Source organism: Schistocerca americana, chromosome 2 (assembly GCF_021461395.2).
Source record: "Schistocerca americana isolate TAMUIC-IGC-003095 chromosome 2, iqSchAmer2.1, whole genome shotgun sequence".
In the NCBI taxonomy this organism is placed as follows: Eukaryota; Metazoa; Arthropoda; class Insecta; order Orthoptera; family Acrididae; genus Schistocerca; species Schistocerca americana.
Window position 1 is genome coordinate 25,522,395 of NC_060120.1, and position 14,707 is coordinate 25,537,101.

The window sequence follows — 14,707 nt, forward strand, 5'->3', positions numbered from 1 at the left end:
CCATCTGGCAACCGTACAGGCCATGCTAGAATGCAACAACCCCACCACCTTGGATTCTACTGTTGTAAGGCTGTGCCAGTATCACCAGGTATGCCATCTTGGGTTTTAAACAATAGGATACTTGTCCAACTTGGATTTTTTTAGATTCTCAGCAGTTTACACATAGGACGAGCACCCTACTTCCACAGTAACATCATAAGAGTGGGGTAAATCCCTGGATATCTTGTAGTTCCTGCCAGTTTTTAAATTTCTCACGATTGTATATACAGGTTGTTTCACAAGTAATGGTGAATATTCAGGTATATGACAGGAATGATCATTCAAAACAAAAAAAGTCAAGTAAACATGGTTTCCAAAACTCATACCTTAAGAGCTATGAGCAATTCTTGATCTTCGATAGTGTGAAACAAATCTCTTCTACTGTAAGCTCTTTGCTTTCCATGTTTTGGGAAGTGGTAGTATGGAGCAGTAAATATGTGCTCTACAATGCGTACCTTAAAAGTTATAAGTACTTGTTCATTCCAAGAGTTGTGTTTCAAAGTAGCGAACACGAACACATGGTTATAACTTTTAAGGTATGCGTTTTAGGGCACATGTTTACTGGACATTTTTTCTTGTTTAGGTCCATACTACCACTTCCCAAAATATGGAAAGCACAGAGCTTGCAGTAGAAGAGATTTGTTTCACAGTATCTAATATCAAGAATTGCTCATAGCTCATAAGGTATGCGTTTTAGAGTCCTTGTTTACTTGACTTTCTTGTTTCGAATGATCATACTTGTCATATCTCTGAATATTGACCATCACTTCTGAAACAACATGTATAGGGCAATTGATCTTTGTCAGATGAGTGGGGGAGGTAGAGAAATCTAGCAACAATACATGACGTTATGGATGACGTCTTAGGAGTAGCAGACGGAGAGCTGGCAACAATGCAGGCGGTGCTAGTACTGTCACAGCCCAGTTACCTATGTTATTAACTAATTTTTCTGGGGGCTACAGAATTTCTAAAAGTAAATATACGAGGAAGTTGAAAGTTCTTTCTTTATATATACTCTTCCTACTCCAGCCCTAAGGGTAGAATGGGCTGTCAGAGCTCTGCCATACTGTGGAGGAGGGCTTTTTGCAGCCAAGTGCCAGGCCACGAATGTGAAAGTGAAGCAGACATTGAAAAGGAAGTGACAAGCGTTTGCAATCTATCCCCCATGTTATTTAGTCTGTACACTTAGCAAGCTGTGAAGGAAACCAAGGAGAAATTTGGAAAGAGCATTAAAGGTTCAGAGAGATCTTCCAGTGACACTGTGACTCTGTGAGATGTGGCAAAGGACTTGGGAGTGCAGCTGAATGGAATTGATGGTTTCTTGAAAAGAGGTTGTAACATGTACATCAACAAAAGTAAAACCAGGATAATGGAAAGTAGTCTAATTACCCACCAGGATAGCCGAGAGCACTAACGCACAGCTTCCTGGAGTCGGGTAGGCGCACTGACCCCGGATCGAGTCTGCTCGGCGGACTAACGACGGGGGCCGGTGTGCTGGCCAGCCTGTATGTGGTTTTTAGGTGGTTTTCCACATCGCACTAGGTGAATACCGGGCTGGAGCCCTACGTTCCATTACATGACTCGCAGATATCTGAAAAACGTTCGCTTACACTAGAACAGACCACTGGGGTACACTGATTCCATCCCAGGGGGTATGGGGTGGCGACAGGAAGGGCATACGGCCACCCCTTAAAATTAATATGCCACATCCATGTAACCATAACAGCAGACCTCGCAATATCGGGATTAATGCTTGGAAAGAGAGAATGGAAAGTAGTCGAATTAAGTAAGGTGATGCTCAGGAAATTAGGTTAGGAAATGAGAAGGTGAAAGTAGTAGATTTTTGTTGTTATTTGGGCAGTTAAATACGTGATAATGACCGAAACAGAGAGGAAACAAAATGCAGGCTGGAAATACAAAAAAAAGCGTTACTGAAATATATAAATTTGTCAACATCCATTATAAATTTAAATATTAGTAAGTCTTTTCTGACAGCACGTGTTTTGTTTGTAGCCTTGTACGCTGATCAGCCAGAACATAATGACCACCTTCCTAATAGCCGGTTTGTCCAGCTTTGGCACGCATAACGTCGGCGACGCATCGTAGCATGGAAGCCACGAGGCCTTGGCAGGCCGCTGGAGGAAGCTGGCATCACATCCACACGCACAAGTCACCATAGTCCCATAAATTCCAGGGAGATGGGCGATGAGCTCTGAAGCCCTGTTCAATCACATCCCAGATGTGTTTCATTGGGTTCAGATCTGGCGAGCTGGGGGCTCAGCACATCAACTGGAAATCGGTACTGTATTCATCGAACCACTCCATCACACTCCTGGCCTTGTGACATGGCGCATTATCTTGTTGAAAAATGCCACTGCCGTCGGGAAATATGATCGACATTGAAGCCGTGTACGTGGTCTGCAACCAATGTACGATATTCCTCGGCGGTCATTGTGCTTTGCACGAGCTACACTGGACCCATGGGCGCTCATGTGAATGTTCCCCAGAACATAATGGAGCCGCCGCCAGCTTGTCTTCGTCCCGCAGTACAGGTGTCAGGGAACTGTTCCCCTGGAAGGCGACGGATTAGCGCCCTCCCACTGGCATGAGGAAAGAGGTATCGGGATTCATGAGTCCATGCAATGCTCTGCCACTGCGCAGACATCCAGTACCGTTGGTCACATGCCCATTTTAGTCGTAGTTGCCGATGTCATGGTGTTAACATTGGCACGTGCATAGGTCGTCGGCTGCAGTGGCTGATCGATCTGAATGTTCGGTGCACTGTGTGTTCAGACACACATGTACTCTGCCCACCACGAAAGTCTAATTTTAGTTCTGCCACATTAGCCGCCTGTCCTGTTTTACGTTTCTGGCTAGCCTACATCTATAATGAGAGGTGGCCGCCCAACCCCATGGCGTCTGTATGTAGTTTCACCTATGTTTCGCCACATGTAGAAGACATACAACACAACACTCCTCGAACACTCTACAAATCGTGCAGGTTCCAAACTTCGCGTGTTGAGCCTCTGGACCATTGCAGTCTGCCTGGTTCACACTAAGATAGACCGCGTGCCTTCCCCATTCTACACACAGACAGCACACTCACTGATATCGTTGTAACTGCGACCAGGACGGTCACGGGGTTGCAATGATGGAAAGCACGGCGGGACCCGCGGAGAGGCCCGAGAACAACAACACAACGGCAGAGGATGGACACGACCAACGAAGGACAGAACCAATACAACAAGACCGAACAACAGAGTCACAAGGAAACCTAACAACCACGTCCACTCGTACACGAACCAGGAAGTAAGCAGCCTAGCGCAGCGATATTAGACTGACTGGCTGAGGTGTTTAAGCTGGCAGCAGTTTAGTACGCTGCTCTACAGCCTACAAACTTTTATGGCTGAGTTTTTTTTTTTTTTTTTTCTTTATTGATTTTCAATTCCCCCCGAAGGGGGCGGGCTGCAGCAGCTTACTACGCTGCTCTACAGCCTACAGACTTTTGTTTAAAAAAGGAAGAAGAAAGACACAAGGAAAAACAGGTGATAAAATGGTGATTTAACGTGTAAAATGGCGTAAAAATGCGGAAAGTTAAAACAGAAAGCAAAAGGGGTTGGCAGTGTTGATAAAATACACAGGAATCAGACAAGTAACATAGTAGACACACAATTAAAAAACATGGCGACAGTCTGGTTTCTGTTCGCAAGAGATAAAAAAAAAGCACACCCAGCGACAGTATGATGGCTGTTTGCTACACTTCCCAAAAGACACAACACGGAGTACGCACTGCCGATCCAAGGCAGATGGGGGGGGGGGGGGACCTGGAGTAGGGGGAAAAACAAGGAGGGAGGAGAGGAAAAAACGAAAAGGAGGGGGAACCAAGGAGGGAGAGGACTAATAAAGGGGGAGAAGGGCAGACGCGAGACGGAATGAGAGGAGGCAGAGGAGGGAAATGTAAAAGGACTCGGGGGAGAGAAGGGGGCAAAGAGAGGGGAGGTGGGGAAGAAAGAGGATGGAAGGGGGGAGAGGGAGCCTGGGAAAAGGACAAAGGAAAGGAGGGGGTGAGGATCAGAGTTGATAGGAGGGATAAATGGAGGGAGAGAGGGCATCATCCGGGATGGGGAGTTGATGGAAGCCACCTTGAGAAAGGAGATGGCTGAGGGAGAGGCCGGTGCTTAAGTACTGCGTCGGGGGCGCCGCTATTGGCCGCTGGGACCACGTGTTTCACTGTGGCGCCCCCACACTAAAAGCGGGGGAGGAGGCGCGCGCCGCCACAGCTTACGGTGCGATGGTGCAGACACCTCTAGGGGTCTTCGACGTCCATGACGTCTGGCGCGGATTCAAATTCCGCGGCGCGCGGTACCAGAGATATTACATGCACTTTGCATGTGTCTAACTAGTAGTTATTCCTCACCAGGTGACGCTGCTATCGCCTGAACCAGTTTTATCGATAGTAGGTCGGTAGTCATAATATTCTCGCTGATCAGTGTGCGTAAGTGAAATATATACGACAGACCAGTTTAAACAAGGAGAATATAGAAGCTTTTGATGTACGGTGTTACAAAAGAATGCTGAAGATCAGTTGTTTAAATCAGATCTAACGAGGTTGTACTAAATCTATCTGGAGTGAAAATAAATTTACAGCAAGACTGACAAAAAGAATGGATCGTATGAAAGGACGCATCTCAATTTATCAAGGAATAATGAAACTGGTATTGGAGATAAGTGTTGTGGATAAAAATTGTAGAGGGAAATGAGGCCTGAATACAGCAAGCAGATTCCGACGGATGTAAGCTGCAGTTGTTACGCAGAGATGAAGAGGCTCGCATAGGATAGACTAGCACGGAGAGTTACATCAACCATTCTTTAGGCTGAAGACCACAACAACAGTAAGAAGCAGGCGAGGTGGTAGTGGGTCAGAAGAAAGTGCCAACTGGAAACTTTTGGAACGGGCTTTCCAGCTGCAGCATTTGCCTTACAACCAGACAAAACCTCTAGAAACGCTTGCTCATAGTTGAGGGACGGTGCCTACTTTTAATTTAATTATTTGACATGAATTACTAGTGTATGTTAGTGTATTTCTATTTGAAGTGTGAGAGAGTGAAGTCAATGTCAAGCTCAACTAGTGCATTGTCCATACGTCGTTGTCAAATACAGACGATGTTGTCGACAACAACTGGTTGTATGAAATGTACAGAATTACCCGTAAGTATCTCCGGAGTTTCAGAAATGGTTGCAACACATGTCAGTGGATAGAGCAAGTTCTGAAAGTGCTCAGTGTGGGCATTGTTTGTGACACTGCACAGATCGATACGTGCATGTAATTTATTGGCGTCTCTGCTCCAGGAAAGTGCAACGTAGTTAAAAATGGCTCTGAACACTATGGGACTTAACATCTGAGGTTATCAGTCCCCTAAACTTAGAACTACTTAAACCTAACTAACCTGACATCACATACATCCATCCCCGAGGCAGGATTCGAACCCGCGACCGTAGCGGTCACGCGGTTTCAGACTGAAGCGCCTATAACCGCACGGCCACAGCGGCCGGCTGCAACGTAGTCCATTTTGTAAATATTTTCATTGGGTTGCGTATCTGCAGTCGGGAACTTGTTTGTTGTGACAGCACGCAATGGATGCATTGTCTCCATTTCCTGTCACACCTGCCACATAGTGATACGCTCTGCAGCTATGCTACAGCTTGTATCGCGAATCGAAATTTGGAGGGATGCTCTATCTAGCGATATGTGACTTTTCTTTATGTCTTGCAATTTTCGCGCCATCGTCTTTTGACGCTTCAGAAGTACTTACGAGTAACCCTTTGTTGAAGAACTAAAAGACTAAAATCTATTCCGAATTCAAAGTGGTTCAAATGATTTACAACAACAATCTAATGGTTTGGTTCAAATGGTTCAAATGGCTCTGAGCACTATAGGACTTAACATCTAAGGTTATCAGTCCCCTAAACTTAGAACTACTAAAACCTAACTAATCTAAGGACATCACACACATCCATGCCCGAGGCAGGATTCGAACCTGCGACCGTAGCGGTCGCGCGGTTCCAGACTGAAGCGCCTAGAACCGCTCGGCCACAGCGGCCGGCAAAATGTATTCCAGAGTGGAAGGTAGACTCTTACCGACTGCAGTGAGGCCGGGAGAAAAAGTTAGAGAGTCTTACTTGGCCATGTCGCTGTCGAAGTTGAGCGGCATGCTGTGCATCCGGAGCGGATCGAGCGCGGGCAGGCCGAGCAGCCGCTGCGGCTTGTGCATGCGCTGCCTGTAGCCATCCGCCAGCCGGGAGATGTCTATCGGGCGGTCTGTCAGGTTGGTCAGCTTGCGCGCCAGCCCGTCCACTGCAGCACAAGTGAGGCACACCTCACGTCACGCCAAGAAGTTAAAAGGCAGTAATTAGGGCAGATCCCAGCTTTACTGCACGGTTGCTTGGGGATCCACAGAACAGTAAAGAGGTTATCAAAATAACGGAACACTGTGCTCAGAACACGCTAATAGTACAATAACACATTCAAATATAACATCTTTTCCAATCTCGGCGCTGTCAGGACGAATATAGTGTGAATCACTTAAAATTTGCAGCGCAAATTTTGCTGTGATAGAAAGTGCTATGATGTGTGGTTTTTACAGAATGGATTGATAGGAGCTCGTATTGTTAGCCAATAAACATATTGTAATAATACTTAGAAATGTATTTTTTATGCAAACGTACACTTTTTATGTGGAACCATGTCTACGGACATTAATAAATTAAAAGTAGCGTAACTTAGAATGCTAGTGGTGTTTGTTGCAGGATTCAAGTGCGAGTCGCTTACGAGATATCGTATTTTAAAAAGTTCCCACACCGACACTTGTTCGTGCTGTTCAGCCTGCGTGGTTGCTTACACTATGCTTACGTGTTCCTTTAGCTCACTGCGACCTGCTGGTCAGTTAGTGTGTGACAGGCCAAGCAGTAGGCTGTGCCGGCCGAAGTGGCTCTTCAAACTTACCACTCGCCAACAAAACGTTCGGAAAAAACACACTTTCTCTTAAATATTACTTCGTATGTCGTCTCCTTTTCAACTAAAATTAATATTCGTACACCAAATAAAAGTAAACATATCCATGATTCCGGCAAGGTAAGACACATCGATGTTTGTTGTGCGATGAAACGAGAACAGGAGCTCAAAATCGGAGGGTCAATCATTATGAAATGGATTGATAGATTAGTGATTCCCTGTGTTGTGAACAACGTAAACTTTACGATGGGATCCTACCTATACAACCAGTAAAAGGCATATACAGAATTTCTATATGATTTAGCAACTGCAATAATCGACTGACACGCCTCATGAATGCGAACTATATCCTCTACGACGCATTATTTACTCAGTTCCTCCACTGCTAGGTAGCATATCGGGCAACTCGGTTCGTCTGTCGATGCATCTGCCAGGTTTTTAGCTTCTGCCCTCTTCATGTCCACACACTGAGGATGCTTTGCAAACGTTCGTTTCCCTGCCGGCCGCTGTGGCCGAGCGGTTCTAGGCGCTTCAGTCTGGAACCGCACGACCGCCACGGTCGCAGGTTCGGATCCTGCCTCGGGCATAGACGTGTGTGATGTCCTTAGGTTAGTTAGGTTAAAGTAGTTCTAAGTTCTAGGGGACTGATGACTTCAGAAGTTAAGTCCCATAGTGCTCAGAGTCATCTGAGCCAAGTAGGTTGTGAGTGGACGATGGAATTTACCAATGCAGAAAAAGCCGACATGCTCACGGTGTATGAAGACTATAGGGAAATACGCTCCGTTCTTGTGCTGTTTATACTGCCATATATTCCAACAGACTCCAACCATGTCGGCAACTAATTATCAATCTCATCAACCAGTCACGTGAAAGTGGTAGTGTGTCACCTAGACAACGTAACAGAAGAAAGCAAGTGACGACAGAAGAGGGGGAAACTACTGTTCCTGCTGCCGTTGCAGCTGATCCGCGCCTTAGCTCCCGCGCAATCGCATGAGGAAGAGGCATGAGTCACGAAGGTGTCCTATGTGTTCTCCGTCCCTATCACGTCTCTCTTCATTATGAGCTGCATGGAGACGATCATGAGAATCGTGTTAATTTTTGCACATGGAAATTAAGATGGGATACTCCAGATGCACCATGTACACTCCTGGAAATTGAAATAAGAACACCGTGAATTCATTGGCCCGGAAGGGGAAACTTTATTGACACATTCCTGGGGTCAGATACATCACATGATCACACTGACAGAACCACAGGCACATAGACACAGGCAACAGAGCATGCACAATGTCGGCACTAGTACAGTGTATATCCACCTTTCGCAGCAATGCAGGCTGCTATTCTCCCATGGAGACGATCGTAGAGATGCTGGATGTAGTCCTGTGGAACGGCTTGCCATGCCATTTCCACCTGGCGCCTCAGTTGGACCAGCGTTCGTGCTGGACGTGCAGACCGCGTGAGACGACGCTTCATCCAGTCCCAAACATGCTCAATGGGGGACAGATCCGGAGATCTTGCTGGCCAGGGTAGTTGACTTACACCTTCTAGAGCACGTTGGGTGGCACGGGATACATGCGGACGTGCATTGTCCTGTTGGAACAGCAAGTTCCCTTGCCGGTCTAGGAATGGTAGAACGATGGGTTCGATGACGGTTTGGACGTACCGTGCACTATTCAGTGTCCTCTCAACGATCACCAGTGGTGTACGGCCAGTGTAGGAGATCGCTCCCCACACCATGATGCCGGGTGTTGGCCCTGTGTGCCTCGGTCGTATGCAGTCCTGATTGTGGCGCTCACCTGCACGGCGACAAACACGCATACGACCATCATTGGCACCAAGGCAGAAGCGACTCTCATCGCTGAAGACGACACGTCTCCATTCGTCCCTCCATTCACGCCTGTCGCGACACCACTGGAGGCGGGAGCTTCATGGAGACGGTTGCGAACGGTCCTCGCCGATACCCCAGGAGCAACAGTGTCCCTAATTTGCTGGGAAGTGGCGGTGCAGTCCCCTACGGCACTGCGTAGGATCCTACGGTCTTGGCGTGCATCCGTGCGTCGCTGCGGTCCGGTCCCAGGTCGACGGGCACGTGCACCTTCCGCCGACCACTGGCGACAACATCGATGTACTGTGGAGACCTCACGCCCCACGTGTTGAGCAATTCGGCGGTACGTCCACCCGGCCTCCCGCATGCCCACTATACGCCCTCGCTCAAAGTCCGTCAACTGCACATACGGTTCACGTCCACGCTGTCGCGGCATGCTACCAGTGTTAAAGACTGCGATGGAGCTCCGTATGCCACGGCAAACTGGCTGACACTGACGGCGGCGGTGCACAAATGCTGCGCAGCTAGCGCCATTCGACGGCCAACACCGCGGTTCCTGGTGTGTCCGCTGTGCCGTGCGTGTGATCATTGCTTGTACAGCCCTCTCGCAGTGTCCGGAGCAAGTATGGTGGGTCTGACACACCGGTGTCAATGTGTTCTTTTTTCCATTTCCAGGAGTGTATTTTGTTAAGCAATGAAGCCACATTTACCAATCATGACTAGGTAAAGCACGTAAACATGCACTATTGGTCTTTTAACAATCCCCGTTGTCTGCGGCGGGTGGAACGTCAGCGTCCATGGAACGTAAAGCTGTGGTGTGGGATAGTGAAATGTCAGTTCACAGGCCCGTTTTTTATAGACGGAACCCTGAACATGCTCACGTGTCGCAGCCTCCTAACAGACCATCTTCCACGGATGCTAGTAGACCTTATTCTGCAGATTAGGAGGGACCTGTAGTACCAACCTGATGGTTGCCCAGCCCATAGTGCATGAAGTATTACTGCGTATCTTCACGAATTGTGTCCAAATCGTTGAACTGAACACGGAGTACCTGTATCTTGGCTGTCCCGTTGCCCGCGTTTGACGCCTGTAGACTTTTTCACCGCGATGCTCCACACTTGCTAGGTCGTGGCTTTAAATTGGCCGCGGTCCGTCAGTACACATCAGACCCGCGAGTCGCCACTGTCGACGCTAGCAGACCGAGCGCCGTCACTCGACTGGTCTTAGGAGACAACTAGCGCACTGGCCTGTTCTAAGGCCGACTTTAATAGGAATGGTTCACTCGTTATAGCTTCAGAGATCTCCACTGCAGAGACGCTAGTTAGCATAGCCTTCAGCTAAGTCAGTAGCTACGACCTAGTCAGGTGCCACATAGAGTTTATGCATTGACAATTGATCTATATGGGTGAAGCAATCACAATTGTAAAGAAGTATTCACAGTTCAGTCTATAACTGCACTTGTAAATATTATTGTACAAAGCCAAGATCGATGTTCACCGCTGATGCTGAATTAAAGCTAAGTATTTAATTGTATTCCTGTCTACTAACTGTCTAATCACCTAAGATGTTCCAGGTGCATCCTGTCAAGTATAGTTCATTGATCGTCACGTCAGCCCACGTGATCAACGCGTGTAATTAATGGCCACACCTGGTGATCAAACCGAGAGTCAAACTGCGTGACTCAGCCGGGTCACCCTTTTTTTCATGAGGCCTATACTTAAGTATCTTGGAAGCAGGATAGACACCGACTGGAAGTGCACCACAGAAATTAAAACAAGGATAGCAATGGCAAAAGAGCCGTTTTATAAGAAAAGGAGAATCTTCTGCAGCGGTCTGGACAGAGAACTCAGAAAGAGACTCATAAAATATCTTGTATGGAGTGTTCTTCTATATGGCGCTGAAACATGGACTATGAGGAAAAAAGACAGAGAAAGACTGGAGGCTTTTGAGATCTGGACATGGCGGAAGATGGAAAGAGTAAGTTGGATGGACAGAGTAAAAAATGAAGAGGTACTGAGAAGAGTGAGAGAGAAAAGACAGTTACTAGATGTAATAAAGAGAAGAAAAAGAAATTGGATTGGGCATATATTAAGAAAGAATGACGGACTGGTATAAACAGTTTTAGAAGGTTACGTAGAAGGGAAAAGGAAGCGAGGAAGGAAGAGATTCCAGATACTGGATGACATGATGGACGGTACAACATACAGCAGCCTTAAGAAGGAAGCAATGGATCGCAGAAAATGGAGAGGCAAAGGACCTGCTAATATAGCAGATAACTGATGATGATGATGATAGTTCCGCCTCATACATAACACGTTTTTTTGGGGGGAAAACCTGAAAGACGATGTCTGCAAGGACGTACCAACTACACCAGACGATATGCAATGACGTATTACTGCAGCCTGCTTCGACATCTTCATTGTCATTTTAGTACATGTGCAGCAGTCAGTACATGCAAGACTGGAAGCGAATATTGGCGCTGCCGGTGGTCATTTGAATACAACCTGTTTGTCTCGTTATTGGTCAGAATCCACATAACTAATCTGTACCCTTGCGTTGTTCCTTAGTGTGTACTGCTGCAGATACTGTACGGGCGTCAGTATGGGAATTCATCAAAAATGACTCGCACTAGAATCCTGGAACAAACACCACTGACATTCTAATTTACTCTATATTTAGTTTGTTAATGTCGATGGGATTTGTTCCATTTAACAAATGTATCACTGCACTAAAAATATGTTTTCCAGCCGGCCGGCGTGGCCGAGCGGTTCTAGGCGCTACAGTCTGGAACCGCGCGACCGCTACGGTCGCAGGGTGGAATCCTGCCTCGTGCATGGATGTGTGTGCTGTCCTTAGGTTAGTTAGATTTAAGTAGTTCTAAGTTCTAGGGGACTGATGACCTTAGAAGTTAAGTCCCACAGTGCCCAGAACCATTTTTTTATGCTTTCCAAGTATTATTACACTCTGTTGATTGGCTAACAATACGAGTCCTTGCCTATTAATCCATTCTGTGAAAACCGCACATCAATAACATTTTCAATTTTCACTGTACTTGCGGTGCAAATGTTAATGTGATTCACCCTCTACGTGGATGATATACATGAACTTGGAATATATTATGATTCCTCCGCAACAGCTCCTGCCTAGTCAAACCTTATAGAGGATGTATTATTATTCTATTATTTATTCATTTATCGCGGTCATAAAATCTTCCCTCCTGTGTGTCTAAAGCAGGTGGTACAATACGTTCAGTACAGTAAAATTCTCTACATAATAGTAAAATAATATTTTCTAACTCCAATAACAAACAGATGTTCGTTGAGCGTAAGCTTCAAATCACTTAAGATACGCAAATAATGGAAACTAAAAGAAAAGAACGATATTTTAAATAACTGTATTAAGCAAGCACTATCCGAAAATAGTGATGATAACTGCAATGTATCCGAAGCAATATACTATGTTACGCAATTTCTGGCCAGTTACGTCTTTTAATTAGGACATACTCTGTATATGAGCCTGTTTAGGGACGAGATTGTTACGCACTCACGCAGCAAACTTTGATCAAACAACTGGAAGTGCTTTAATTTGTGATATAACCATTCAACTTGGTTGTACGAACTTGCAGCGGCAGCGACAATACTGAGAGCAAAGCTGGTAACATCCTTTAGGCAGAAACAGCTTCAGTAGATACCATAGTGATAATGTTGGAACCCTCCACCAGCGTTACCTAGCGCTAAAAAAAATCACAGACGTAATAAGCCATATATGTGGATTGTTTCGAGAAGTATCATGATGAAAGTTATTGGAGAGGAAATCAGTTTCCGTAAAATGATGATGCTTATTTTGTTTCCATGGCAAGGTAAAGGGCTGCAAAATTTGTACAACGGTTCACGGTAACTAGTTCTACACCACAACGACTATTGTGTAAATGCGCTGTTGGTGCTGTCGATACTACGCATAGCAGAGCAGGAGTGTATAGCCGACAGAAAGGAGTTTCTACAATAAATACGCAGCACCGGTATTTACTCACGGATAGTTCTTCCGGAGAGGTGGTCCAAGACGCGGCTGAGGAGGCTCTTGCTCATGGTGGCTGGACCGTGTCTCTCCCCTGCGGCCACCACTAAAACCACTGCAGTCGTGACGAGCAACCATGCCGCAACGGTTTTAAGCTGCATCTCTGCCGGAAACCTGTAACGTAAGAAGCCTTCAATAACTATTGGGGGACTTGAGTAGATGGAAAATTATATCTTTACACCTTTGGTAGTGGAATAATATGCGCTGACGAAAAAAAAACTCTCACCACCGAGATGGAGTTGTGCGACATAAACAAAAGTCGGTAGGCATGTTTCTACATCCGAAAGTTGCCAGTCGCGTAAAAGTGACTCTCGTAGCACCACTATGAGGATCCAAATCAGATTCGTTTTAAATATACGCTGTAATGGTCGTGAGCACTGGTTACCTTTGATACTGGGCGTGGTGAGTTGATGTCAACCGACAAAGCCCTTAAGGCGACAAAGTCGAAAATATATCACATCACATCGTTTGAACCAGGTCGTGTGGTAGGGCTACGAGAAGCTGCATGTGCCTTCTGCGATATTGCAGAAAGACTTGGCAGGAATGCAGCCACTGTACATGATTACTGGCAGCGGTGATCATCAGAATTTACCGTCACAAAAATACCGGGGCCCGGATGGCTACTTGGCACCACCGAGAGGAAAGACCACCGTGTTCAGCGTATGGGTCTGGCGCGTCAAAGCGCATCTGCAGCAGCAGTCTGAGCAGCAGTTGGCACCACAGGGACAGAAGGAACTGCTAGAAATCTGTTACTTCAAGTAATGGTATCCCTCTTACTTTATGAATGCATATGATTTATTTACCGGTGCGTTAATATGATTACCTATATATTTGCATCTGGAGTGGACGTAAGTAAGGGCGATGCATGACAAAGTACAGGGTGATTCAAAAAGAATACCACAACTTTAAAAATGTGTATTTAATGAAAGAAACATAATATAACCTTCTGTTATACATCATTACAAAGAGTATTTAAAAAGGTTTTTTTTCACTCAAAAACAAGTTCAGAGATGTTCAATATGGCCCCCTCCAGACACTCGAGCAATATCAACCCGATACTCCAAATCGTTCCACACTCTCTGTAGCATATCAGGCGTAACAGTTTGGATAGCTGCTGTTATTTCTCGTTTCAAATCATCAATGGTGGATGGGAGAGGTGGCCGAAACACCATATCCTTAACATACCCCCATAAGAAAAAATCGCAGGGGGTAAGATCAGGGCTTCTTGGAGGCCAGTGATGAAGTGCTCTGTCACGGGCTGCCTGGCGGCCGATCCATCGCCTCGGGTAGTTGACGTTCAGGTAGTTACGGACAGATAAGTGCCAATGTGGTGGCGCTCCATCCTGCTGAAATATGAATTGTTGTACTTCTTGTTCGAGCTGAGGGAACAGCGAATTCTCTAACATCTCCAGATACTGTAGTCCAGCTTTCTGTTGAGCGGTCGCCATCTTAGCATCAACTGACGCTGATGCCTAGTCAACAGCGCCTCAAGCGAACAAATGTACAACTAAATGAAACTTCATAGCTCCCTTAATTCGCCGACAGATAGTGCTTAGCTCTGCCTTTTGTCGTTGCAGAGTTTTAAATTCCTAAAGTTGTGGTATTCTTTTTGAATCACCCTGTATTTTTGTTGTACTTGTCTTGTTATTTGCCTTAGTCGGGTAGCTGGTGATTCCTTCTAATTAAAACTCCGCGTCATAAAATTTGCGGAGGTTTATTTGTTGATGATAACATTTTTCCAAAGTCATTACAGAATA

At 46.0% G+C, this 14,707-nt stretch overlaps 1 protein-coding gene across 1 annotated transcript in view; it reads right to left on the bottom strand.

Moving 5' to 3' along the window:
* LOC124595597 overlaps positions 1–14,707 on the bottom strand; it is a 147,692-nt gene that overhangs the window by 34,330 nt on the left and 98,655 nt on the right. The window contains exons 2-3 of the mRNA XM_047134398.1: positions 12,907–13,064; positions 6,220–6,394 (exon numbers count right to left, since the gene is read on the bottom strand). Coding sequence (XP_046990354.1) covers positions 6,220–6,394; positions 12,907–13,051 — 320 coding nt within the window. The 5' untranslated portion in view covers positions 13,052–13,064. The remainder of the gene's footprint in view (positions 1–6,219; positions 6,395–12,906; positions 13,065–14,707) is intronic.